This window comes from Hesperophylax consimilis, chromosome 20, assembly GCF_061612785.1.
Source record: "Hesperophylax consimilis isolate HC1 chromosome 20, BYU_Hcon_1.0, whole genome shotgun sequence".
Classification (NCBI taxonomy): domain Eukaryota; kingdom Metazoa; phylum Arthropoda; class Insecta; order Trichoptera; family Limnephilidae; genus Hesperophylax; species Hesperophylax consimilis.
This window is the reverse complement of record NC_142855.1, coordinates 10,947,564-10,973,118: the sequence shown is the minus strand read 5'-3', so window position 1 is coordinate 10,973,118 and position 25,555 is coordinate 10,947,564. Positions and strand designations below refer to the sequence as shown.

At 37.6% G+C, this 25,555-nt stretch overlaps 1 protein-coding gene across 4 annotated transcripts; it reads right to left on the bottom strand.

Annotated features, from left to right (window-relative positions):
* Positions 1 to 2,404: 2,404 nt before the first annotated feature.
* On the bottom strand, positions 2,405 to 25,320 carry LOC149414070 (serine protease persephone-like). Of its 4 annotated transcripts, XM_089644034.1 has the most exons (17): positions 25,190 to 25,320; positions 22,951 to 23,054; positions 22,479 to 22,539; positions 21,843 to 21,946; positions 21,164 to 21,224; positions 20,816 to 20,919; positions 20,131 to 20,191; positions 19,737 to 19,840; positions 18,971 to 19,031; positions 18,623 to 18,726; positions 18,425 to 18,539; positions 17,539 to 17,651; positions 15,166 to 15,275; positions 11,330 to 11,488; positions 5,695 to 5,809; positions 4,736 to 4,867; positions 2,405 to 3,857 (listed from the first exon to the last, which is right to left on the bottom strand). In XM_089644034.1, the coding sequence occupies exons 1-17, from the start codon at positions 25,254 to 25,256 to the stop codon at positions 3,675 to 3,677; spliced, it is 1,758 nt and encodes a 585-aa protein (XP_089500160.1). In that variant the 5' UTR covers positions 25,257 to 25,320; the 3' UTR covers positions 2,405 to 3,674. The 4 variants fall into 4 exon arrangements, with proteins under 4 accessions (XP_089500160.1, XP_089500163.1, XP_089500161.1 ...); XM_089644037.1 differs by lacking the exons at positions 19,737 to 19,840; positions 20,131 to 20,191; XM_089644035.1 differs by lacking the exons at positions 20,816 to 20,919; positions 21,164 to 21,224.
* Between the last annotated feature and the right edge of the window lie 235 nt (positions 25,321 to 25,555).

Sequence of the window (25,555 nt, the reverse complement as noted above, 5' to 3'; positions counted from 1 at the left end):
TTAAGATGAAATATATCACCCAGATCAGAAAGATTGTGAAGTCTCGGAATCGGAGAATTTTGGTGAGCTCGTGTCCTGGTGTTATTTAAGTAAAAAGGTAAGAAATTTCAGCATGATTTTTTGGGAACATGGATATTGATAAATTGAAGTAATTCGGGACAGTCAATTTTAAAATGTAGTATTCTTTGTAACAGTTTTAAATCTGTGCTTATTCTTCTGTCTGAAAGTTTCAATAGACACATTTTATACAGGTTTTATTAGCATTAAGTGTAAGTGAGTGGAAGTCTAGCCAAGTGTAAGTGAGTTATAGTCTAGCCAAGTGTAAGTGAGTTGTAGTCTAGCTAAGTGTAAGTGAGTGGTAGTCTAACTATTTTTCGATCCTGTTTAGTGTGTCTTCTGTTTCTGGACAATTATTCCCATTAATTAGAAGAACAGTATCAACAGTAGTATAGTCGGGAATGTGCAGCTGAATAGTGACCCTTTAGACAATGATGTCAAGCCAAGTTTGATCCATTTTCAAATTAGATTTATTAATCAAATTACTTTTTATGTAACATTCTTCCTATTATCTCATTTAGTTCATGTTCCAGGTATATCAGGCGGTCCTTATCCTCGCTATGAGAGATATTTAGTTCATGTTCCTCGTATATCAGTCGGTCCTTGTCCTCGCTATGAGAGATATTTAGTTCATGTTCTCCGTATATCAGTCGGTCCTTGTCCTCGCTATGATTGATGTATCAAGTTGCTCCCTGTAGAAGCCCTGGATAAATAACTGATACCAAACTTCACACTGACCTAAAAAGCCATGGACGGAGCAATTTGAGAACAATTTGAAGTCGCGGCAAGAAGTTGTATGGAAAATGCAAAAACCTATTTTAATTTTTTGATGACGTATATCATTCCTTGTCTAATAAAATACCCCAAAAAATCATAAGCTGTTATAACTATATTAAAATACAAAAATATAATTATAATAGTTCATTATGCACCACTTTGCACACAAATCAGTTCAAAAGTATGTCATACAAGATGGCTGCCAGGCAATTTCCTCTCATCCTAGATTTGGCTTTAATGCCACTCATACAAAATTGCACTAATGCTGTGTCCAGGACAGGCTGGATTAAAATATAAAACAAAGAACCCCATCCACTTGCTCTATTCCACTTACACAGTACTAATCAGTATCTATGATTTGTTTGGAGAATTCAAATGAGTCCCGACTTAGGAAAGTTATTCCACAAGTTGTTAAAAATATTTTTTTTATTTAAAATTAAGAACTTTCTGTCTGTCCTCTGTTACTCAACTCCTGTCCAAGAAAAAATTCTTCCTGTAATTGCCCCATCTTGGCACAAGTCACCAATATAAAATATCTGATTGACAATATCTACGTTGGAATCAGCACATAGCGAACTCTCGGCATCCTTATGTGTTTCTAACCCGTAGAAATATCCTTACTCCTACAGCAATTAAATCAGTATACTATGTTCTCTGCTAATCCATATTAGAATATGGTATCATCATTTGGGGTGACTGTACTCAAACTATTATTGATCCTCTTCAAAAAGCACCAAAAATGGTAATACGTGTTATCAACAAGCAACCGACAAGATATTGATCATTATTGAGTAAGTCTTAAATATACGTCAACTCCCTTTAAAATTTATGCTAACACATTTATTGTACAAATACAATAAAAAAACACTCTGACAACACAATCACACAACTAGAAATTTTTGCACATCTCTGCTAACGACATATCACAATTGGCTCTGGGCAGCTGGGCCTTTTTTTTTTTTTTTTTTTTTTTTTTTTTTTAAAAAGAAAGACAAACATTCCCGGGTTACGAATAACCCAACAATGTTTGAAAATCTCCTACTATCTACTGGTGCAGATATCACGTAAAACCAAACTAAACCAAAAACTAACCGTCAAACCTTTATAAGGTATTCTTCTGTTATAGTGATTTGTTAATCCTAACCGTCTATGCATCCCTTTCTTAATCTTACTCATTATTGCTTTCTTTGCCAATCTCCACATGTTTTCTCATGATCATTCCTACCTGACGCTTGTGCTCTTCCGTTTGTTAAGAAAAGAAAATCTATCAAACGCACCGTCTGCAGTTTCAGCACAAAGTCAAGGGGTCTTGTTAGGGCTCCACACCAGAGGTGACCGCTGAATTCAGGTGCTTTTATTTTTCTATTTATTTTATCAATATTTGTTATGTATTTGCGCATTTTTCTCTTTCTTTCTGGCTAAACTTTTCTAAGTTAAGTTTTATTTCTTTCGTTAATTTGTCTACCTTCAACCATCATTGACCATAAAGACTTTTATCGACAATATCGGTAATACAGAATACACCAACACTAAAGTTGGAAAAAAAACTGAATAAAAAAAAAGACGTACAAATTTACAAAAAAATTTATTAACGTCAAAAAAATTTACAATACATAATATAAATAACTCAGGCATTTAAATACATAATGCTTAATAATATTCTAATAATTCACATAACTAAGACATGTGAACACCTCAGCATATAATGTTGTTCTCCTAGTGAGGTGTTCACAAAACACTAAAACATATTCATGATTAATTTGCACGCAGTATCTACCCATCATCCCCACCTTACTTAATGCGGTATTGTTGTTTAGAAAGTTATAGAATAGAGGGAAGTATGAGTACTGACAAGTAGTGAGAAGGCAACAAGTAACAAGAACTGAAGGACAGAATGCCAAACTGACTATAATCCAATTTCCAAGAGAGAGGAACAAGTTGTTCTTGGCCCTGGGTTGGCTGATTAGCTGCTAACTATCAATTACTTCATTTTAATCTCACCCAATGGTACATCCATTTTACACGCACAAATACAAATCGGCAACTACGATTTCTCAATAACCACTTGGCCGATTGACCTCAGATTTGTTATATAACTTCAGTAAACTGTTTTTTTTAAAGTAGCAGAATAAGGTCGATAACATTTTAATTTTAATTTGTATTACTCAGATAGAAGTAAGAAAAATTTAAATGCACCATTTTTGAACTTAAGTTTAGTATAAGAAACAATATTACAAATCTATGTTTTTCTTCTGTAAAACGAGTTTACAATTTAAAAAATACAACTGATTTTGATATTATTAAAACTTAAAAATCTCATTTTTATAGAAATAATATAGGTATGTACCTACATTCCACAATAAGTCATGTTTAAGTACCTTTAACTAATCCCAAGTATGCCTACCCACTGGCCTTGCCTGTGTGGGATTTGTGTAATACATGTTGTCCGGAAACTCATAGTACAAAGGGGAAACTGATGAACCTATCACATAAGTATTTTTTTTACTATGTGAGTTTCCATTTTCGAGTAAATTGAGTCAGAAGTTGGAATTTTTAATTTTTTTTTTAATTTGTAGTATTTTAAAATGTGTCGAAGCGTCGGCCCGGCTACAAAAGGTTTTAATAGAAAAAATGTAACAAAAGAATTGAATTGAAAACCAGAGTATTTTTTAGGTTTTCTATGTGACGTAGATACGCCAATTTACCGCTTGTACTACAAGTTTCCAGACACCATGTATACACTGGGGGGGATTAGGGCAACTGCCCCCCTTAACTAATTCTATTGATACCATTATATAATGAAAAAAAAAAAATATTTACAAATTGCTTAAAACACGGTCCTAAACAACAACACCGCTTTCAGGCCACACAATACCCTCTATCCAAGGGACAAAGGTAGATATCCGCGTATTGGTCAATATGCAGGGTGAAGTGTTATACGAGGATACCAACCCCACCAGCAGGTGAGTACAGGCCACCCTGGGGCTGTTGGTTATTGTCAGCGAGCTGCCGTAGTACCAGTCCTGAGAACAAATAAAGTTATAAAGTGAACACACTTCAAATGGCAGATTATTAATTCATTTTAATTAATTAATCGCTTCTTTAAAACCGGTAGGTAGTCAGTGTTTACATTCATGGCGAATGAAAATGGTTTGGTTAACCTAACCTAAGCCTAGTAGTTCTGTGAATAAAAGTCCTCGCTCCCAAAAAATGAATGTTTTCGTTATTCTCTCATTAAATCAAAATTTCTTCTGAAAACTTAAGCTTTGTAAGTAGGTACTTATATACCTACCTACTTAATCATATAATATGAAAAAGTTACCCAAATGATAATCCACGGGAGGAATTAATTAAGGAAGTCGTTTCTCCTTAATAGTAGATACATTCCGAGAGAAGAGAGCAATCAGAAGAAGAATAAGGACGGGGTGTTTCGCGGAATAATAACAATTCATCAAATTTCAAAGTTGACTTTCATGTTCTGTGTAGGTTCTATTCAAGTTCTAAAATTATATAATTATTGGCCAAGGGCTTCACAAAGCTGAAATACTAACAGAACTTGAAAAGAACCTTCACAGAACTTGAAAATCAACTTTGAAATTTGATGAATTGTTCAAATTCTGTGAAACAACCCGTCCTAAGAGATTGAATGTTACATTACATAATAAAGACATTATTAAGAAATTAAAACTAATTTTTATATGCTAAATTATTATGTGTTATGTTAATTAAATTGAAAAAAATGGTAGACCTGTAGACAAGCTGTCATGGGGCAGGCAGCGGGACTACTCTTTTGTTATTTATAAAATTCTTGTTATATCAATGTTTTATTATCAATATTAAATAATAAAAAACACCCTTGTTATAATGAGCTTGGTGTACAATGCATCCCAGTGTTACATACCAGACATACTCCAGCTGTGTTGACTGGGCGGCTGCAAATCTCCAGGTCATGTTTTACACCGGCAGGGTGTCTAAAGGTGCCAGCGGGGTATGCTCTAGAGCACTCCTCCTGAGATACTCTCTGCATTGTCGTCTGAAATGTTGAAAAACGTACCAACTAATTGTTTTATCCAATGAGAACAAATCCGTATAGTATTACAATGTGAAGTGAGGTTTTGAACAAATGTGTTTTTTAATGAAAATACTACACAAGTCTCTCAACTACTCCCAACCGTCTAGAACCAGTGGGACTATGACATCCCCAGGCGAAGGAGATGAAGAAGAGGAAGGTGAAGAAGTACCTGACCAATTAGATTTAGTCACCAAACACGACTAAAGCCATTTCAAGATACATTCGATCCGGATGAAGATCTTTCACCAGGGCGATACTGAGAGTATCTTCCACTCTGGAACGTGCCACAAATATATATGTACATCACTTTTAATAAATTAATAACTTATCGTGAAATTACACGCGAGGATTTGAAGCAGCTACTTCTAAGTGTGTGCTTTAATCAACATTTCATTTGTCCTCTTCAGAGTGGTAGAAATACCATAAACATGTGGAGATCGGGAAAGAATTCAATAATGTAAGGGACCCTAAGATGGGTTTGACATGTAGAGCGAATGTACGGAGAAAGGAGTGGATGGTAGAAGGAGTCTGGGACTCCCAAGGTAGACATGGCAAGTACTTGGGTCATCTCAAGATTCAGATTAACAGAACCTATGTATGAATGTGCATGAAGCGAGGAGTGTGTGTTAAAACAGAGTTGTGTGGCGGTCCATCCACTCTGCCTACCCCTGCGGGGTTAGATATCTATTTAAACAAATGTACATTTAGTACCAGCCACAGCTGTCCATAATATAGTTATCGCATCATCGGTCATTGTTCATTCTGAAGGCAGAGAAATGTGTTCTAACCTTGTGGGGAGATGCGTTGATTGCGGCTTTCTGCCCAGTGAGGATGAGCCCACTGTCAGGAAGAGTTGTGCCGGTGTGGAGACAGACTGGGATTATACTGCTTGTGAATATTACCCTGAAATTTATATAACTTATTTCTGTAAAACATTGAAGTGGTAGTGCAATACAATAATATTCCTTAACCATTTAGGAGCGGTATGCCGATATTCCTGCATGACGCATGACGCATGACGCATGACACTCTTGAGACCCTGTCACCTGCTATTTGACATTGGAAATAATGGTAATAAAGTAACAATAAATTATAAAATTTCATATAAATAATAAATATCGTGACATTACTTTTCAACAGATTATTGACTGTAACATTGTAATAATAATTACAAATAGGTTCTAATGTCGGTTGTGACTCTGTCCGTAACTCTGGTTCAATGAACTCCAGAACTTTGATTTATTTTTGGGGTGTTATGCCATATTGCGCTACTTCCTTCTTTAGCCCACTTCAGACAGCATTACAGTAATTACAAATAAACATGTAAATTCACATTCGATTACACATCTGCCCTGATGATGGACACTGCAATGCTGTCCGAAACGTTGGCTAAAGAAGGAGGTAGCGCAACATGGCATAATACCCCAAAAATAAATCACTTAAGTGTCATCATTTTCAAAATTGGAACTGATTTGTCGAGAATTCAGATAATCTGTGATTTTTCTAGGGTCTGCGCTAGGTATCTTTCTATATTAAAGTGTTTAGTGTGTTGCACAGTTTGCTGTAGTCCACCCTTGTATGCGCGTGAGTTCCCTACAGACATCAGACCATGTGAAGCAACAGTGGGCCTGTTCCGCTAGCAGGGCATGTAGCAAGAATGGAAGATAGGACAGGACATAGGAGTGTTTGTTGGTCGACCTACACTGAGGTGGCACTATACAGGTGGAACTATTCCTGCTAATAAGTTATAAGGAACCGGCGTTGCTTGAACTAACCCTTGTATGCGCGCGAGTTCCCTACAGAGCATCAGACCATGTGAAGCAACAGTGGGCCTGTTCCGCTAGCAGGGCATGTAGCAAGAATGGAAGATAGGACAGGACATAGGAGTGTTTGTTGGTCGACCTACACTGAGGTGGCACTATACAGGTGGAACTATTCCTGCTAATAAGTTATAAGGAACCGGCGTTGCTTGAACTAACCCTTGTATGCGCGCGAGTTCCCTACAGAGCATCAGACCATGTGAAGCAACAGTGGGCCTGTTCCGCTAGCAGGGCATGTAGCAAGAATGGAAGATAGGACAGGACATAGGAGTGTTTGTTGGTCGACCTACACTGAGGTGGCACTATACAGGTGGAACTATTCCTGCTAATAAGTTATAAGGAACCGGCGTTGCTTGAACTAACCCTTGTATACAAGCGAGTTCCCTACAGAGCATCAGACCATGTGAAGCAACAGTGGGCCTGTTCCGCTAGCAGGGCATGTAGCAAGAATGGAAGATAGGACAGGACATAGGAGTGTTTGTTGGTCGACCTACACTGAGGTGGCACTATACAGGTGGAACTATTCCTGCTAATAAGTTATAAGGAACCGGCGTTGCTTGAACTAACCCTTGTATGCAAGCGAGTTCCCTACAGAGCATCAGACCATGTGAAGCAACAGTGGGCCTGTTCCGCTAGCAGGGCATGTAGCAAGAATGGAAGATAGGACAGGACATAGGAGTGTTTGTTGGTCGACCTACACTGAGGTGGCACTATACAGGTGGAACTATTCCTGCTAATAAGTTATAAGGAACCGGCGTTGCTTGAACTAACCCTTGTATGCGCGCGAGTTCCCTACAGAGCATCAGACCATGTGAAGCAACAGTGGGCCTGTTCCGCTAGCAGGGCATGTAGCAAGAATGGAAGATAGGACAGGACATAGGAGTGTTTGTTGGTCGACCTACACTGAGGTGGCACTATACAGGTGGAACTATTCCTGCTAATAAGTTATAAGGAACCGGCGTTGCTTGAACTAACCCTTGTATACAAGCGAGTTCCCTACAGAGCATCAGACCATGTGAAGCAACAGTGGGCCTGTTCCGCTAGCAGGGCATGTAGCAAGAATGGAAGATAGGACAGGACATAGGAGTGTTTGTTGGTCGACCTACACTGAGGTGGCACTATACAGGTGGAACTATTCCTGCTAATAAGTTATAAGGAACCGGCGTTGCTTGAACTAACCCTTGTATGCAAGCGAGTTCCCTACAGAGCATCAGACCATGTGAAGCAACAGTGGGCCTGTTCCGCTAGCAGGGCATGTAGCAAGAATGGAAGATAGGACAGGACATAGGAGTGTTTGTTGGTCGACCTACACTGAGGTGGCACTATACAGGTGGAACTATTCCTGCTAATAAGTTATAAGGAACCGGCGTTGCTTGAACTAACCCTTGTATGCGCGCGAGTTCCCTACAGAGCATCAGACCATGTGAAGCAACAGTGGGCCTGTTCCGCTAGCAGGGCATGTAGCAAGAATGGAAGATAGGACAGGACATAGGAGTGTTTGTTGGTCGACCTACACTGAGGTGGCACTATACAGGTGGAACTATTCCTGCTAATAAGTTATAAGGAACCGGCGTTGCTTGAACTAACCCTTGTATACAAGCGAGTTCCCTACAGAGCATCAGACCATGTGAAGCAACAGTGGGCCTGTTCCGCTAGCAGGGCATGTAGCAAGAATGGAAGATAGGACAGGACATAGGAGTGTTTGTTGGTCGACCTACACTGAGGTGGCACTATACAGGTGGAACTATTCCTGCTAATAAGTTATAAGGAACCGGCGTTGCTTGAACTAACCCTTGTATGCGCGCGAGTTCCCTACAGAGCATCAGACCATGTGAAGCAACAGTGGGCCTGTTCCGCTAGCAGGGCATGTAGCAAGAATGGAAGATAGGACAGGACATAGGAGTGTTTGTTGGTCGACCTACACTGAGGTGGCACTATACAGGTGGAACTATTCCTGCTAATAAGTTATAAGGAACCGGCGTTGCTTGAACTAACCCTTGTATGCGCGCAAGTTCCCTACAGAGCATCAGACCATGTGAAGCAACAGTGGGCCTGTTCCGCTAGCAGGGCATGTAGCAAGAATGGAAGATAGGACAGGACATAGGAGTGTTTGTTGGTCGACCTACACTGAGGTGGCACTATACAGGTGGAACTATTCCTGCTAATAAGTTATAAGGAACCGGCGTTGCTTGAACTAACCCTTGTATGCGCGCGAGTTCCCTACAGAGCATCAGACCATGTGAAGCAACAGTGGGCCTGTTCCGCTAGCAGGGCATGTAGCAAGAATGGAAGATAGGACAGGACATAGGAGTGTTTGTTGGTCAACCTACACTGAGGTGGCACTATACAGGTGGAACTATTCCTGCTAATAAGTTATAAGGAACCGGCGTTGCTTGAACTAACCCTTGTATGCGCGCGAGTTCCCTACAGAGCATCAGACCATGTGAAGCAACAGTGGGCCTGTTCCGCTAGCAGGGCATGTAGCAAGAATGGAAGATAGGACAGGACATAGGAGTGTTTGTTGGTCGACCTACACTGAGGTGGCACTATACAGGTGGAACTATTCCTGCTAATAAGTTATAAGGAACCGGCGTTGCTTGAACTAACCCTTGTATGCGCGCGAGTTCCCTACAGAGCATCAGACCATGTGAAGCAACAGTGGGCCTGTTCCGCTAGCAGGGCATGTAGCAAGAATGGAAGATAGGACAGGACATAGGAGTGTTTGTTGGTCGACCTACACTGAGGTGGCACTATACAGGTGGAACTATTCCTGCTAATAAGTTATAAGGAACCGGCGTTGCTTGAACTAACCCTTGTATGCGCGCGAGTTCCCAACAGAGCATCAGACCATGTGAAGCAACAGTGGGCCTGTTCCGCTAGCAGGGCATGTAGCAAGAATGGAAGATAGGACAGGACATAGGAGTGTTTGTTGGTCGACCTACACTGAGGTGGCACTATACAGGTGGAACTATTCCTGCTAATAAGTTATAAGGAACCGGCGTTGCTTGAACTAACCCTTGTATGCGCGCGAGTTCCCTACAGAGCATCAGACCATGTGAAGCAACAGTGGGCCTGTTCCGCTAGCAGGGCATGTAGCAAGAATGGAAGATAGGACAGGACATAGGAGTGTTTGTTGGTCGACCTACACTGAGGTGGCACTATACAGGTGGAACTATTCCTGCTAATAAGTTATAAGGAACCGGCGTTGCTTGAACTAACCCTTGTATGCGCGCGAGTTCCCTACAGAGCATCAGACCATGTGAAGCAACAGTGGGCCTGTTCCGCTAGCAGGGCATGTAGCAAGAATGGAAGATAGGACAGGACATAGGAGTGTTTGTTGGTCGACCTACACTGAGGTGGCACTATACAGGTGGAACTATTCCTGCTAATAAGTTATAAGGAACCGGCGTTGCTTGAACTAACCCTTGTATGCGCGCGAGTTCCCTACAGAGCATCAGACCATGTGAAGCAACAGTGGGCCTGTTCCGCTAGCAGGGCATGTAGCAAGAATGGAAGATAGGACAGGACATAGGAGTGTTTGTTGGTCGACCTACACTGAGGTGGCACTATACAGGTGGAACTATTCCTGCTAATAAGTTATAAGGAACCGGCGTTGCTTGAACTAACCCTTGTATGCGCGCGAGTTCCCTACAGAGCATCAGACCATGTGAAGCAACAGTGGGCCTGTTCCGCTAGCAGGGCATGTAGCAAGAATGGAAGATAGGACAGGACATAGGAGTGTTTGTTGGTCGACCTACACTGAGGTGGCACTATACAGGTGGAACTATTCCTGCTAATAAGTTATAAGGAACCGGCGTTGCTTGAACTAACCCTTGTATGCAAGCGAGTTCCCTACAGAGCATCAGACCATGTGAAGCAACAGTGGGCCTGTTCCGCTAGCAGGGCATGTAGCAAGAATGGAAGATAGGACAGGACATATGAGTGTTTGTTGGTCGACCTACACTGAGGTGGCACTATACAGGTGGAACTATTCCTGCTAATAAGTTATAAGGAACCGGCGTTGCTTGAACTAACCCTTGTATGCGCGCGAGTTCCCTACAGAGCATCAGACCATGTGAAGCAACAGTGGGCCTGTTCCGCTAGCAGGGCATGTAGCAAGAATGGAAGATAGGACAGGACATAGGAGTGTTTGTTGGTCGACCTACACTGAGGTGGCACTATACAGGTGGAACTATTCCTGCTAATAAGTTATTAGGAACTAACCTAGGAGATGGGGAAGAGGAAGGTGGGAAAGTACCTGGCTGTTCAGATCTGGTCACCAAACACGGCTAAAGCCATCTCAAGCAACGTTTCAATTCGGAATGGCAGTCTTACACCAGGGCGATACTGAGAGTATATTCCACTATAGAAAGTACTGCAAATGTGCTACAGAATAAATTATCAAAATAAGATTTACTATTTGAACCTGTGAACTCCGGATTGCTAGTCGAGAGCCTTGCCACTCGACCACGGTGGCCGTCAGATTGGTAATTGTAATAGCAAATGGTCTTTAATTGAAATTCCAGTCGCACCCATGAACTTATTTATTTTGTGATTTTTACTAACATTATTCCAATGTTTCGTATAATTATGAAAAGCTTACTGTCTGTCAAGCTGCAGAAGGGCGATGCTGTAATACGCGTTTGAGTAAGTATGGTTGAATAGTGGGTGGGCGTGTTTTTTTATCACATTGTAAATAGCGTCAGGGTTGTACTGAGGTGTAAAGTTCCCCCCCAATCCGACGAACTTGACATTCTGTGAGCTGAAACAAAAGAAGTGCAGGTTATATTAACATTGACATGTGCATCTTAAGTAGGTCTAATTGTCTAATACAATCACTATGTCATCTGAGATTCACCACCATAATATATTTGTTATGGTTTTATATTTCAAAGGAAAACCGCTGATTCAATTCAATTCAATTTTTCGTTCTTTTAAAAACATTAAAAAATCGTTAATTTCAAAGTGTCTTGAAATAAATTGCATTCATATAAGTCGGTACATACATACTCGTATTACAAAGCAGAATTTAGTGTAGCTATACACTACGGTGTATAATTTGTAAACATGGAGTGAAAAATAAAATAACTGCGTACCATACTAGCGACAACAAAGATGCTATTTAAAAGCAACTTCTTAAAACTAAATATATATAATATGTCGATATCAGAATTGATTCTTTTCAACTACTGACTCATCTCGCTAACTTTACTCTTCGAACAGAGAGAGAGAGTTCTTAAGGCTCCGTAGTAAGCGTTCAAAAAGATGAAGAAGATTGTTTGAAGGGAGATATGAAACGACAATAATTTTGCGAAAATTGTTAAAATATTTAATGAAACACGATTCGTTTAGTAAGAATTCTTTCTAAAAATGCCTAAGTTGCATTCAAAGAAACACTGTGAATTTTTTAATACCTACGACATGTTAAATAACAGAACAAAATTGGTCTGTTATCATTTTCGGAGCACACTTTGAGATTTTTTTGTACGATGGAATTTCGTATAGTTACCGTTTCGACTCAAATGTATAAATATTATCTTCAAAAACAATATATATATTTTTCAGGAACTCTAAATGTTAAAGTGTTCAAGAGAAATGTGTTATAAATTGGTGGAAATACGGAATGCGTGGCTTAAAACCAGTCGGGTCATGTGGTGCTATATCTGTCACCAAATGACAAATCCTCATGAAACTAACTTCTCATCTCCTTTTCTACTATGGTCAGACATATAATATAAACAGAATAATAAGAAGGAGTCACGGGCGGCCGCGGGGAGGAAACCGGCGGAACTTTCATACATATATAAATCTACAGTTTTATTCCGAAATCGGTGAAATTTTGCACACTTTACCTTCAAAACAAGAGGAAGGCTACAGTCTACATTAGATTTAGTAAAACTCTATGGAAAGCCTATGGTACATCAGCGAGTATATTTTTATAAAATGGTTGGTCTGTGGTTGTGTTATGATAGTTATTCAGCCAAGAATATTTAGTTTATTTCTGTTCGAAAGTGGTTTTGTGTTTTTATCATCAAAACAAGTGAATTTGTAAAAGATCTATTTTTTATAAATTACTAGCAGTACCCCGCCACGCGTTGCTGTGGTTCTGTCTGTCTGTGTAGATAGAGAGACAATGGCGCATGTTACTTTTACGTCCAACAGATGGCGTTGTTTTAAAAAAAAGCATGTTTTACCTGTCACAGGTGACATCTATATGCTATAGGTATATAAAAACTAATGCGTATTTGAATGCAACGTTGTGTCAAAATAACAAAGCAATCAGAAAAACTTTCGGAGATTTAAGATTTTGAACAAACTAACATTTTCGTTTTTATTTATATAAATAGATTTGCGGGGAAGGGACTTTAAAGTCTTGAATTAGTCTGATAGTGGGGGGGGGGGGTAATTAAAAATATTTTTTATTAATATTTTGTGGAATGTTTTGAATGTACCTCCCCCGAGAATGATTCAGGGAGAAATAAATGGTTCTACTCTAAAATTAAATATTTATCTTAGCCCGTTGTCCAACGGGTCGGTAAGGAATCGAAATAAACCGAGTGCTATAAAACCCTGTGTCGTTTGGTTACTGATCCGTGGGACGACGGGCTTATTCTTTTAAAAACTAAACAATCATTTTGTTATCCTTTGAACTGTTTGTAATTTTCACTTCATATAATACCAATGTATTTAACATTAGGTTTAACGGTAAGCACAGAGCAGTCAGGCTTACATCGTTTGAATGTATATTACAGTTATATGAGTTTATACCAGTGGCGGTCCGTGCCTTTTCAGTTATTTAGCTAGAGTGGTTGGCAAATGGCTAAGGATTGACAAAAACGATATTTTCAAAATTGATCCAAAATCAGAAATATTAAAAAACCACATTACTAAACTAGGCCTCGGGAAAATAATTTCACTGTTGTCGGTTATTTTGAGGAAAGAAAGTAATTCTTGAAGAGGGTCTTGAAGAAACCCATATCTTAGGAGGGAACAAACACAGCCAAGCTGTAGAATTTAATAAAAAGATAATCATTGAAACAACCTGTTCTTGTGTGCGAATATGATAACTGTGTAAAAATATTTGGCGGGTCTCACGGCTATGCGCCGGTGGCAAAGGATCTATGATGCTCGTTCCCCGGAGCATCTTCCATTGAAATACCGGTACTTACTTAATACAACAGAAACACTCCAAAAGCAATCTGTATCTCTTAAAGTTACTGTAGGTCTAGCACGGTCAGTCGATAAAGCCATATGTCATATATGGTCAACAATTGATAAGAAATGATCCGACGGCCGATAAACATATTTTAGGCCTCCATAGCATCAGATAAGCTTCGTTTAACTGTCAATATACACATCTTCTTTAATAATGTCGTTCGTTGTGCAAAATTACTGGCTTATTAACGAACAGAGTTGAACTAACGAAGCTCTTAGAATTGGAAAAGAAGTCGTATACGCGGTGAACTGAGGCGGGTGTGGATACCGCCGCCCCGAGAACTATTTATTACGTAACAAACACCTCTGTCATAGGTCACCCCGAGTGGTTCGCTTCGTTTGGTGACTTAGCAGGGGTGCCCGGTTCATCAGGTTTATCAGGGTCTTGGCGGCAGATGTGTCTGCCCACCGACTGCATGGCAGGCCGGATCGGGAGAGACGGGTTGACGGAGACCTTTTGATCTCTCCAGCAGGACGCTCTCGGAACATTGCCTCGCACCGCAGTGGGAGGGATGGATTCATAACTAACCCCCATATTCCTATTCACCCCTTGTACCTTTTTCCTTCCCAGAACTTCCCATCCTTCCTTTCCTAAAAAGACGCCCCACACAGCATCCCCAAAGAGGACGTAGGCCTTGTGGGGAACTATTTTTCTCTTCCTTTTCGCCTCCTGTGTGAAGCTAATAGTAAGCATAATTTCTTCTGAAGTCATAAGATTTATTAGTAGATATTTAATACGTGTTTACCTATAAAACAAATATATGGTTTTTGTACCGTTTTTTTAAATTTCAAATAAGGACTTATACAAAAAGGTCTCAATGACATTTCTGTTTTCAAATATTCTTCAGGCAGGTAGGTGCCATAATATTGAAAAAATGCAAATAAGGAAGTAAACACGACAATTTTACATAAAAAGTAATCTTTACTGAACAATTAAAACGGCTACGATTCTGAACCCAAAACTAAACATACAAACAGATGAAATGCAAAACGGTCGAGTTAAAACAGGACTTGGCAACGCTCAATTCATTCAATTATGTGAGGTAAATTCTTTAGTTCGCCGCGTTTACCACGAGTTTCCAGACACCATGTATACCACAAGTTTGTGAAATATCGTTTAAAATGCGCTTAATTCTTAAAAGTGAGATTGTTCAAATATCAAATCATCTTTGCAGTCATTATTACAAGGAGTTGAATTTTAAAATGAAGAAACAATAAACTCACCCAAGCGCTGTAATGGTGTATGCAGCGCACACCACCCACCTGTCACTCAGTAATGTCACTGGATTCCCCTGCCAGGAGATCTCTTCTCTCCGACCTGTTCCAATACGTCCCTGGGAACACAACACATCTTCATATTAATCTCTAAGCAAGTGTTGTTTTAAATTGCTCGCTAAATGTTTGCTGATTTTCGTTTTTTCATTTGATTTGTTCATTTTTTACTGCCAACCATCTGGAACCAGTGACACTATGGCATCCCAACCAACCATCTGGAACCAGTGACACTATGGCATCCCAACCAACCATCTGGAACCAGTGACACTATGGCATCCCAACCAACCATCTGGAACCAGTGACACTATGGCATCCCAAATTGCTGTATGTTGTGAAGCTGAAGGTAGTGGGAAGGGGAACGAGATGCGGAAGAGAAAAGTACCTGCCTATCCAGATATAATCACGTATGACCGTGTTAAAAATAAGGAAATTGTCACCAAACACGACTAAAGCCATTTCAAGCAGCGTTTCAGTTATGATTAAACTGTGCTTGTATATTATATACTATTTTAAATGAATACATAATAACACAACTTGACCAGCACATACCGGGATTTGAACCCGCGACCTCCGGATTGCTAGTCGGGTGCCCTGGACTGGCCGGAGATGGTAGGGCTATATCACTTGAAGTAAAATATCGTAAAACATCTCAGTATTGCCCCGGTGAAAGGCCATCAGAATGGAAAATTGGTTTGAAATGGCTTTAGCCGTGTTTAGTGGCCACCTGTTCCCCGCTTCACTACCTTCAGCCTCATAATAACATCTACCCTGATGATGGAAACTGTAATGCTGTCCGAAACTTTGGATAAAGAAGTTGGTAGCGCAACATGGCATAATACCCCAAAAAGAAATCACCGTAATTTAAAGAAGTAATTGACATGTTAGTTTGAGTGTATAATATGAATTGAAAAACAATAAATTAAATTGAATATAAATATTTTAAATACACATGATTATTCATTATTATTTGATCCCGTGACCACTGAATCCAGAGCCAAGGATTTTACCCGCCCGCCGATGTTTTCAGAGAAAATTCAGATCTATATCCTTAATTTGAATTGGTTTTAATTCCTTTCTATTAATGGTCTTTCATTTTTGTTTAAAAAATGTAGTTTTTCTCCAACATACTTAATTAATAAATAATTACATTTAAAAAAGCCTTCGAAAGAATTTTTTATATAATGTGTTCTAAACATGTCGTAAAATAAGCAAGAATATTCGTTTCTTAAACATGATACAACAAACATTGATTTGGAGAGAAACGTGCGTTAGAAATTGATAACCACTTCTTTACCAACCATGTTTGGAAATAACTAAAGGACAAAATAATGACACGTGGAAATATAACATCCCCAAAATACATAAACGTATTGCAATGAATAAGCAAATAGTATGGAAGTACGCGTCTGTTTGAATGTTGCTTATTTCAAGAACGATGGTCTCTCGTGTCTAGGATGAATGCAGTTTGTATATACTTGACTGGCCACGCACTAGGCAGCCAACATGATCTGCAATGTGTATTCAAGGGAACGTCCTAGGGCTCTATGGAAGCCAAATATCGTCGGCTGTGGAAACCAGCCTCAAATGTGACTAGGGTACATGTGTGTGGATGCCTCAGTCCTCAGTCCTCACGCACTTGTCGTGGCAGCCAGTAGAACTGGTGATATTGGCTGCTACAAGCTACAACTAGCTCCTACTTTATAGGGCGGCTGCCTGGTGCGCAGCCAGCCCAACTCTAAGGTCATGTGTTAATAGCAATGTAATATAGTTGTGAGTGATGAATACTTGGAACAGGTGGATGAGTTTGTTTAATTGGGAAGTATGTTTAGGAGAGGTTTAGGACTATTTAAAATACAGAAAAATTCAGATATTTTATTAAAAATTGTATTTTTTTACCACTACAATTAAGTTAGTTAATCAGCATTTTGAAAAGACGCAGAATTTTTTTATACCTACAGGACGTTAAATAATAGAACTGGAGTATTTTTTTCCACCAAGGGAATTTCATATTATTTCTTTATCAACTCGGCATCTTGACGCTTAGATGGTTTGGGCATGTAGAGCGGATATACGAAGAAAGCAGTGTAAAGAGAACATACGACGTGGAAGTTACTTGAGTCGGGTCGGGTCAAAAGTGAGAATAACGCAAGAGTATGTGAGATGAATTATTAATGTGAATAAAGCAAGGAGTGTATGCGAGAGTATTGTAACGGTCTATTCTCTCTGCCTGCCCCTTCCAGGAAATGGCGTTAAGGCTAGTTAGTCATTTTAAGAAATTAATTAATATATAATAAATAAAGCTACCTAATGTCTGAAACTTACAAAGTACGGGGCCTCGGCGACAGTCATCATGGGAGTCTCGTGATATACTATGTTGGAGTCTGGTGTGTGCAGAGGACACAGGTTTCCCCGAGTTTCCGACAGCTTTATGCAGTCTGTAGAGGAAACAAAAAAATTATCAGATGTGTATATTAATATAATGCCTCTTGTTTCATTACCTCGGTCAACTAAATTTGAACGTATGCTTTAATAAAATTAAAACGTTAATTTTTACACTTAAGCTAAAGGAAAAACATAAAAATTATTTTTGCGGATGTGTTGTTTAGTAGGAAGTCTCGAAATAATAAATTGAAGTGCCCTACTTAAAGTTAGAATAACTCTATTATTATGTCTAATAAGGGAACTTTGAAAAAAAAGTAACAGATTTATCGTATAACCTACTATTGCATAGTTTTATTTTTATATATTAAATAATAAATCAATTTACAGTACAATGTATTAGAGAGTATAATCAATGTTAACTCAAATAATTATTACAATTAGTTTTCACTGCTTTTGATTTTTTAATGTTCCTCTTCTGTAGAAGCTGGCGCTTGTGTCTAGAAGAGTGGTGAGCATCAAGATTAAGAATATTTAGTGTTTGAAATTATGAATATTAAAATTTATAATTAATTCAAAAAACAGTTTCATCATTTTGGTATTTTTACATTCAACTTCTCTTTAATTGCTTTTAGTAGGTGTTTATCGTTTTCTTTCGTACAACCTTCTATTGCATAGTTTTAATTTGAGAAACTACAAAAATAATTATTAAATTTGAAACTATGTATTAGGTGTATTTACAAATAAACTGTAAAAAAAAAACTGAAACAGATTTTCAGACATGCAACATAATTTTATAATATTTGTGGTCTGGTTTAGCAATACTCACAGTCTGCGGCCTTGGAGACAATCGGTAGCTCAGTGACAAGTCCTTTCGGCAGCGGCGGACTGGCAGCCTCCGCGCAGCACACCAACTCCGACTCGTTATTAGTTAAGTCACATTTCTGTAAGCAAAGGAAGGTCATGTTAGGGGCGCAAAGTCAAACATGTTGTTATTGTCAGAGACACATAAAGGGAGGAACAGTACCTGTGGTAAAATGCCTTTCGTCGAGGCCTCCTTCGCTGTCTGGCAGTTGGCAAATGGTCTGCACACTCCAGCAGTCCTCGTGTCCTTCACCGTGCAATTCATCCCTTCAAACAAACAGATACACCATGGTTAAATAATTCAACACAACATGACGATGAATATTCTACTGCAATCCAGATTCCAATTGATGTTTTTGGGTCTACGGTAAGATGTGTCATCAAAAATTCGGAAGACTGGCTGACTTTTGCAATGATGGTATTGTAATGATGAGTGAGCCAAGGAAATCAACAGCCATCGCATCGCCTACTGGATTTGTAATGAATGATGATTAAGTTCTGGGTACTATACCTTCAACCACTGTCACCAGAGGGCAGCAGACAATCTGAACGTTGCCCTTTACGTCGCATGTCTGAAAACAAAACAGTTTTGTTATTATTTTAAATTACCTTTTTAAAATGAATCTTCTTTATGATTTTGTTGTTTAGATGTGAGGGAGAAAAAGGCACAGAAAATAAAAGATTAGCTCACGTACGAGAATTGAACTCGGGACCTGTCCTCGCTCCGAGGGGAATGCATCAAATTTGGATTTGAGGCCAAAACAGTTAAAATAACTCAGAGTTCAAAAGTATTATGAATTATGAGTCTCCACTTGCATTCATTGTTGAATTAATTTCTATGTTCCTGATGGATATCTTTACTTTAAAGAGTGTTTTATCTCTCGGCCTGTGGGACTAACTCGCCGAATCGCTTCGGATGTCTACATCGATTGCGTTTGAACGCTAAGAATTGTTGCATTGTTTATATGTTATCATACCTTTGTTTATTATAGGTACTATATTTATATAAAATTGTTTTTGTTGTTGTCACCGGACACTTCTTGTTTTTATGAAAGTGATTTTGCGCCCTTGAGGTGATTTTTCACAAAAACGGCGCTATACAAATTATCCAATTATTATTATTATTATTATTATTTAGGAAAAACAGCTGAAAAGATAATTGCTTTCAAACAGTTTGTTCATTGCTGGTTTTCATTTTGATTATATGTTGTAGAAAATCAAATTGCCGTAAGTTTAAAAACTTGATCTTATCAGATTCACAAAGGGAGGAACAGTACCTGTGGCAAAATGCCTTTACTGGCGGCCTCCTTCGCTGTCTGGCAGTTGGCGAATCGACTGCACACTCCCGCCCTTCCCGTGTCCACCATCGTGCAGTTCATTCCTTCAAACAAACAGATACACCAGGGTTAAGCAATACAACCCAACATGACGATGAATATTCTACCCGCAATCCAGATTCCAATTGATGTTTTCCGGTCTACCGTAAGATGTGTCATCAAAAATTCCAAAGGCTGGCTGACTTTTGCAATGATGGTATTGTAATGATGAGTGAGCCAAGGAAATCAACAGCCATCGCATCGCCTACTGGATTTGTAATGAATGATTTACTTATTCTATTTTACGCCCAGAGGGCTTTTACATATATACATGATTAAGTTCTGGGTACTATACCTTCAACCACTGTCACCAGAGGGCAGCAGACAATCTGAACGTTGCCCTTTACGTCGCATGTCTGAAAACAAAACAGTTTTGTTATTATTTTAAATTACCTTTTTAAAATTAATCTTCTTTATGATTTTGTTGTTTAGATGTGAGGGAGAAAAAGGCACAGAAAATAAAAGATTAGCTCACGTACGAGAATCGAACTCGGGACCTGTCCTCGCTCCGAGGGGAATGCATCAAGAAACAGTTTCTCGGCCTTTTTCTTTAAAAACTTAAATTTGGATTTGAGGCCAAAACAGTTCAAATAACTCTTAGTTAAAAAATATTATAAATTATGAGTCTCCACTTGCATTCATTGTTGAATTAATTTCTATGTTCCTGATGGATATATTTTCTTTAAAGACTGTTTTATCTCTCGGCCTGTGGGACTAACTCGCCGAATCGCTTCGGATGTCTACATCGATTGCGTTTGAACGCTAAGAATTGATGCATTGTGTATATGTTATCATACCTTTGTTTATTAAAGGTACTATATTTATATGAAATTGTTTTTGTTGTTGTCACCGGACACTTATTGTTTTTATGAAAGTGATTTAGGAAAAACAGCTGAAAAGATAATTGCTTTCAAACAGTTTGTTCATTTAATAAATTTGAAAACTTGATCTCGTCAGATTCACAAAGGGAGGAACAGTACCTGTGGCAAAATGCCTTTACTGGAGGCCTCCTTTGCTGTCTGGCAGTTGGCGAATCGACTGCACACTCCCGCCCTTCCCGTGTCCACCATCGTGCAGTTATCACCTGCAAACAAACAGATACACCATGGTTAAACAATTCAACACAACATGACGATGAATATTCTACTGCAATCCAGATTCCAATTGATGTTATCCAGTCTACGGTAAGATGTGTCATCAAAAATTCGGAAGACTGGCTGACTTTTGCAATTATGGTATTGTAATGATGAGTGAGCCAAGGAAATCAACAGCCATCGCATCGCCTACTGGATTTGTAATGAATGATGATTAAGTTCTGGGTACTATACCTTCAACCACTGTTACCAGAGGGCAGCAGACAATCTGAACGTTGCCCTCTACGTTGCATGTCTGAAAACAAAACAGTTTTGTTATTATTTTAAATTACCTTTTTAAAATGAATCTTCTTTTTGATTTTTTTGTTGAGATTTGAGGGATAAAAATGCACAGAAAATAAACGATTAGCTCACGTACGAGAATCGAACTCGGGACCTGTCCTCGCTCCGAGGGGAATACATCAAATTTGGATTTGAGGCCAAAACAGTTAAATAACTCAGAGTTCAAAAGTATTATGAATTATGAGTCTCCACTTGCATTCATTGTTGAATTAATTTTTATGTTCCTGATCCTGATCTTTTCTTTAAAGACTGTTTTATCTCCCGGCCTGTGGGACTAACTCGCCGAATTGCTTCGGATGTCTACATCGATTGCGTTTGAACGCTAAGAATTGTTGCATTGTTTATATGTTATCATACCTTTGTTTATTGAAGGTACTATATTTATATAAAATTGTTTTTGTTGTTGTCACCGGACACTTCTTGTTTTTATGAAAGTGATTTAGGAAAAACAGCTGAAAAGATAATTGCTTTCAAACAGTTTGTTCATTGCTGATTTTATTTTTGATTATATGTAGTAGAAAATAAATTTGAAAACTTGATCTTGTCAGATTCACAAAGGGAGGAACAGTACCTGTGGCAAAATGCCTTTACTGGAGGCCTCCTTCGCTGTCTGGCAGTTGGCGAATCGACTGCACACTCCCGCCCTTCCCGTGTCCACCATCGTGCAGTTATCACCTACGAAAAAACAGACATACCTGGGTTATACAACACAACCGGTGATGGTGAATAAAGCGTTTGAAATGAAAGTGAGGTACCTTCTGCAGGGGCAAATTCACCAGTTTCACGGTTGTGCTACGAGTTTCCGGACACCGTGTGTATTATCTAAATCCATTTTCTTTGTCAGCCTACTAATTTTGAGGTAGGTAAAATGATGGTCTATTTTGCAATCGTTCTTTAGTGTAAAAAATAACGACACGTATCCCTACCTCTTGCTGACGTTCAAAATAAGAGGAAAATTACAGTCAATTGTAAAAACGTAGCTAGTATTTTAAACTAGTCATTCTGAAGAAGGCCTCGCGTCCAAAAAGTATTCTCCAATCGTAATTATCTCTATATGTTACTAAGAAAAGAAAACAATAAGTCATTATTATTATTAAAGATACACCAGGGTACATAGGTAGAGACCATCGCCTACTACAATCACACACCACCAAGATACACCAGGCTACATATGGAAGGACCATCGTCTACTGGATAAGTACTGTACCTTCTAATACTGACTCCCGAGGACAGCAGACAATCGGAACGGTTCCCTCATGATCGCATATCTGAAAACAATATTAATGGTAATTTAAAACGCATTATCTAACCGTTTATTGTAGTATTTATATATTTCAGAGCTTCTAGATTATTCAGGCATAGACCTATCCCATTTCTGAGATTAGAATATCAAAGAGCAAGTAAAAAGATTGCCACCGAGAATTAAACCGGGGATCACGCTAAAACCGTAACACTATAAAATTATACTTTTTTTGTATTTCATTTTTCTAAAATTATTTACTAAAAAAAATATATGTATTTACTTCACATAACATAAAAAATTCAGAAAGGTTTGATAGCAGGCAATATTATTTCACAATGAAAGATATCTCATTTAATATCTGTGATATGTATGTATAGTACAGTGTATGTACAGATTGGTTACGATGATCTATAACAGAATCAAGTAGTGGTTTCACCTGAAGAGGTATTCCTTCTTGGAAGGCATCAATGACGACGCGGCACTGAGATATATGCCTGCATATGCCTGGCCGCCTGGTACTCTCCATGGTGCAAGAATCACCTGTAACATAGCACAATAACAGGTGACACATACAGACACGCTATCAGACATACATTCCCATTGGTAGTGATTCGAGCGATGTGCTGAAATAGACCAGACCATGACGTGTAATAACCTTAATACACCAAGAGAGAAGAAAGTCGTGGCATATCAAAAGCCAAATACAAGAAACGTATTATGAAAAGATACATAGTTATATCCTTTCTGCTTTGTGCACAAGGAATATATTACTATACACGTTTCAATGGGTATTTTCCAGGCTAATGCGAAAATACTTAGTACACATATTGTGTATGACTATTTCTGCCCAAAATGTTCAAGCAAAAATATTATCTTTCTCTATCTCTAGACTTGAAAATATTATAAAAGGACTTCCCCAATATTAATCTTCTATTTGAAAATATTATAAAACAGATTTCAGGGGCTCTCAAACATTGAAATTTTTCGTGTTCATAAAATTATAGACTTTATAGAAATTTATTATTTGAGAAAATATAATTTACAACACGTGAAAATATAGACTAACAAAAGAAAAGATACATTAAAACATGGGTCAACGGTTGCCGAACATTACTGAAAGAGATATTTTTTTACAAAAAATTTACTTTTTGCCATATATATGCTTTGATGTACAAAATAACAAAAATATTACAGAACACAGGCCAGAGAAAAAATTAAATATTTAATAAAATAATTAATTTTTCGGAGACTTTTTTTATAAAAACATTAAATAAAAAATATCATGAAATATGTATATTTATTTATTCTTGGCTAATTTATATAGCGCCACTTTTGTAAGACCTCACCTCAGCGGATACAAAACATGGGTTAGAGGGTTTCAAATATTTCTAAGAGAGAAAATTTTAATTTTTGGCAAATAATTTAATAATTAGAAAAATAAATCATTCATAAATTTGTAGATTGGATATAATGGATATGCCTTTATGAAAAGTTTGAGAACTTTTAGTGGGTGGCTCATATTTTCTTTTTATTATCATTTAATCAAAATTTAAATTATCGACGAGTGCCAAAATAATTTGATTAAAAAATATATATATTATTTCCCAAAAATGATTTTGGTTCTATAATATTTAAAAAATATTTATTCTATAATAATAACTATTTCAGTTCTATAATATTTTTTCTATAATAAAATGTATTTTGGATGTATAATATTTATTTTATAATAATAACTATTTCGGTTCTATAATATTTTCTCAACAATAATATGTATTTCGGATGTATAATATTTATTCTATAATAATAACTATTTCGGTTCTATAATATTTTCATTTGATTATTAAAAAATTAATTTCAGATAATAAATAATTTTGGTTATCATATTTTAAAAAGTTTGAGAACCCCTGACCTGTGCAGTTAAATATTTAATTCTTTCGGTATTTTATGTTTACTTGTAATTATGTAACAACAAGATTTTAATTGTTTTAGATAAAATTTTCTCTATTATATTTTATAATACAAAATATGAATTTAAAAAAACATTGAAATTAATAAAATACTTCGTTTTTACCACTTTTATTGTTTATTACCAACATGTTTCACGAGCAACGCTCACTTCTTCAGGGTTTTTAATAAAGTTTTATTAAAAACCCTGAAGAAGTGAGCGTTGCTCATGAAACATGTTGGTAATAAACAATAAAAGTGGTAAAAACGAAGTATTTTATTAATTTCAATTAAAATGGTGCCACAAAATAAGTTTACTGTGTTAGAAGGAAAAAAAAACATTTTCTCGATTATTAGATAATTTTAGAAAAGTAAAAAGAAATGAGAAGCTCAGGATTCCAAATTTAAAAATATATATATCCAAAAAAAATATATATTTTGACAAAAATGTTCCCGAATAAAAAAAGACTTGAAGATAGGACTGTGTAATGTTTTAAAAAATAAATCTTATGGATTGTAAATCTCTGATTAAAATTAAAATAACATGTTATGCTTAGGAGTTATTCAAAAATAAATATAAAATGTTAAATTTATGGTCCCTAAAGGTATTTTTTAAAGTTGATCTATAATTTGAAAAATGAAATCGACAAGTTGAAATAAGTTTTAATATAATATGAAATGCACAAAACATTTCACGCATCCGCAAAAGAGTAAATAGATAGAATTATTACCTTTCTGAAGTCCCACGACACAATCCAACATTAATAACGTAAACACAATCTCTACAAAATAACGCATTATGATTTTTTCACGACAATGAATTTAAACAAAAAGCACCGCTTCAGTTCTGATTTGAAGACACAATGCGATGTTCAAATCTCGGCTACCATATTTATAAGTTTATAATCAGCACTTTGACTTTTAGGGTAACGCAACACATTATTAAGAGGAGCTACAAGCCAAAAATGTGTATATTCTTGGTATACTCGTACCTTATATCGTAGGTAATAGGTATTAAAATCGCTTGACAAACGGAGTCTAGAAACGATCGAATTCAAGCACAACTGGTTTTTATTTATTTTGTAAATAATGTTATA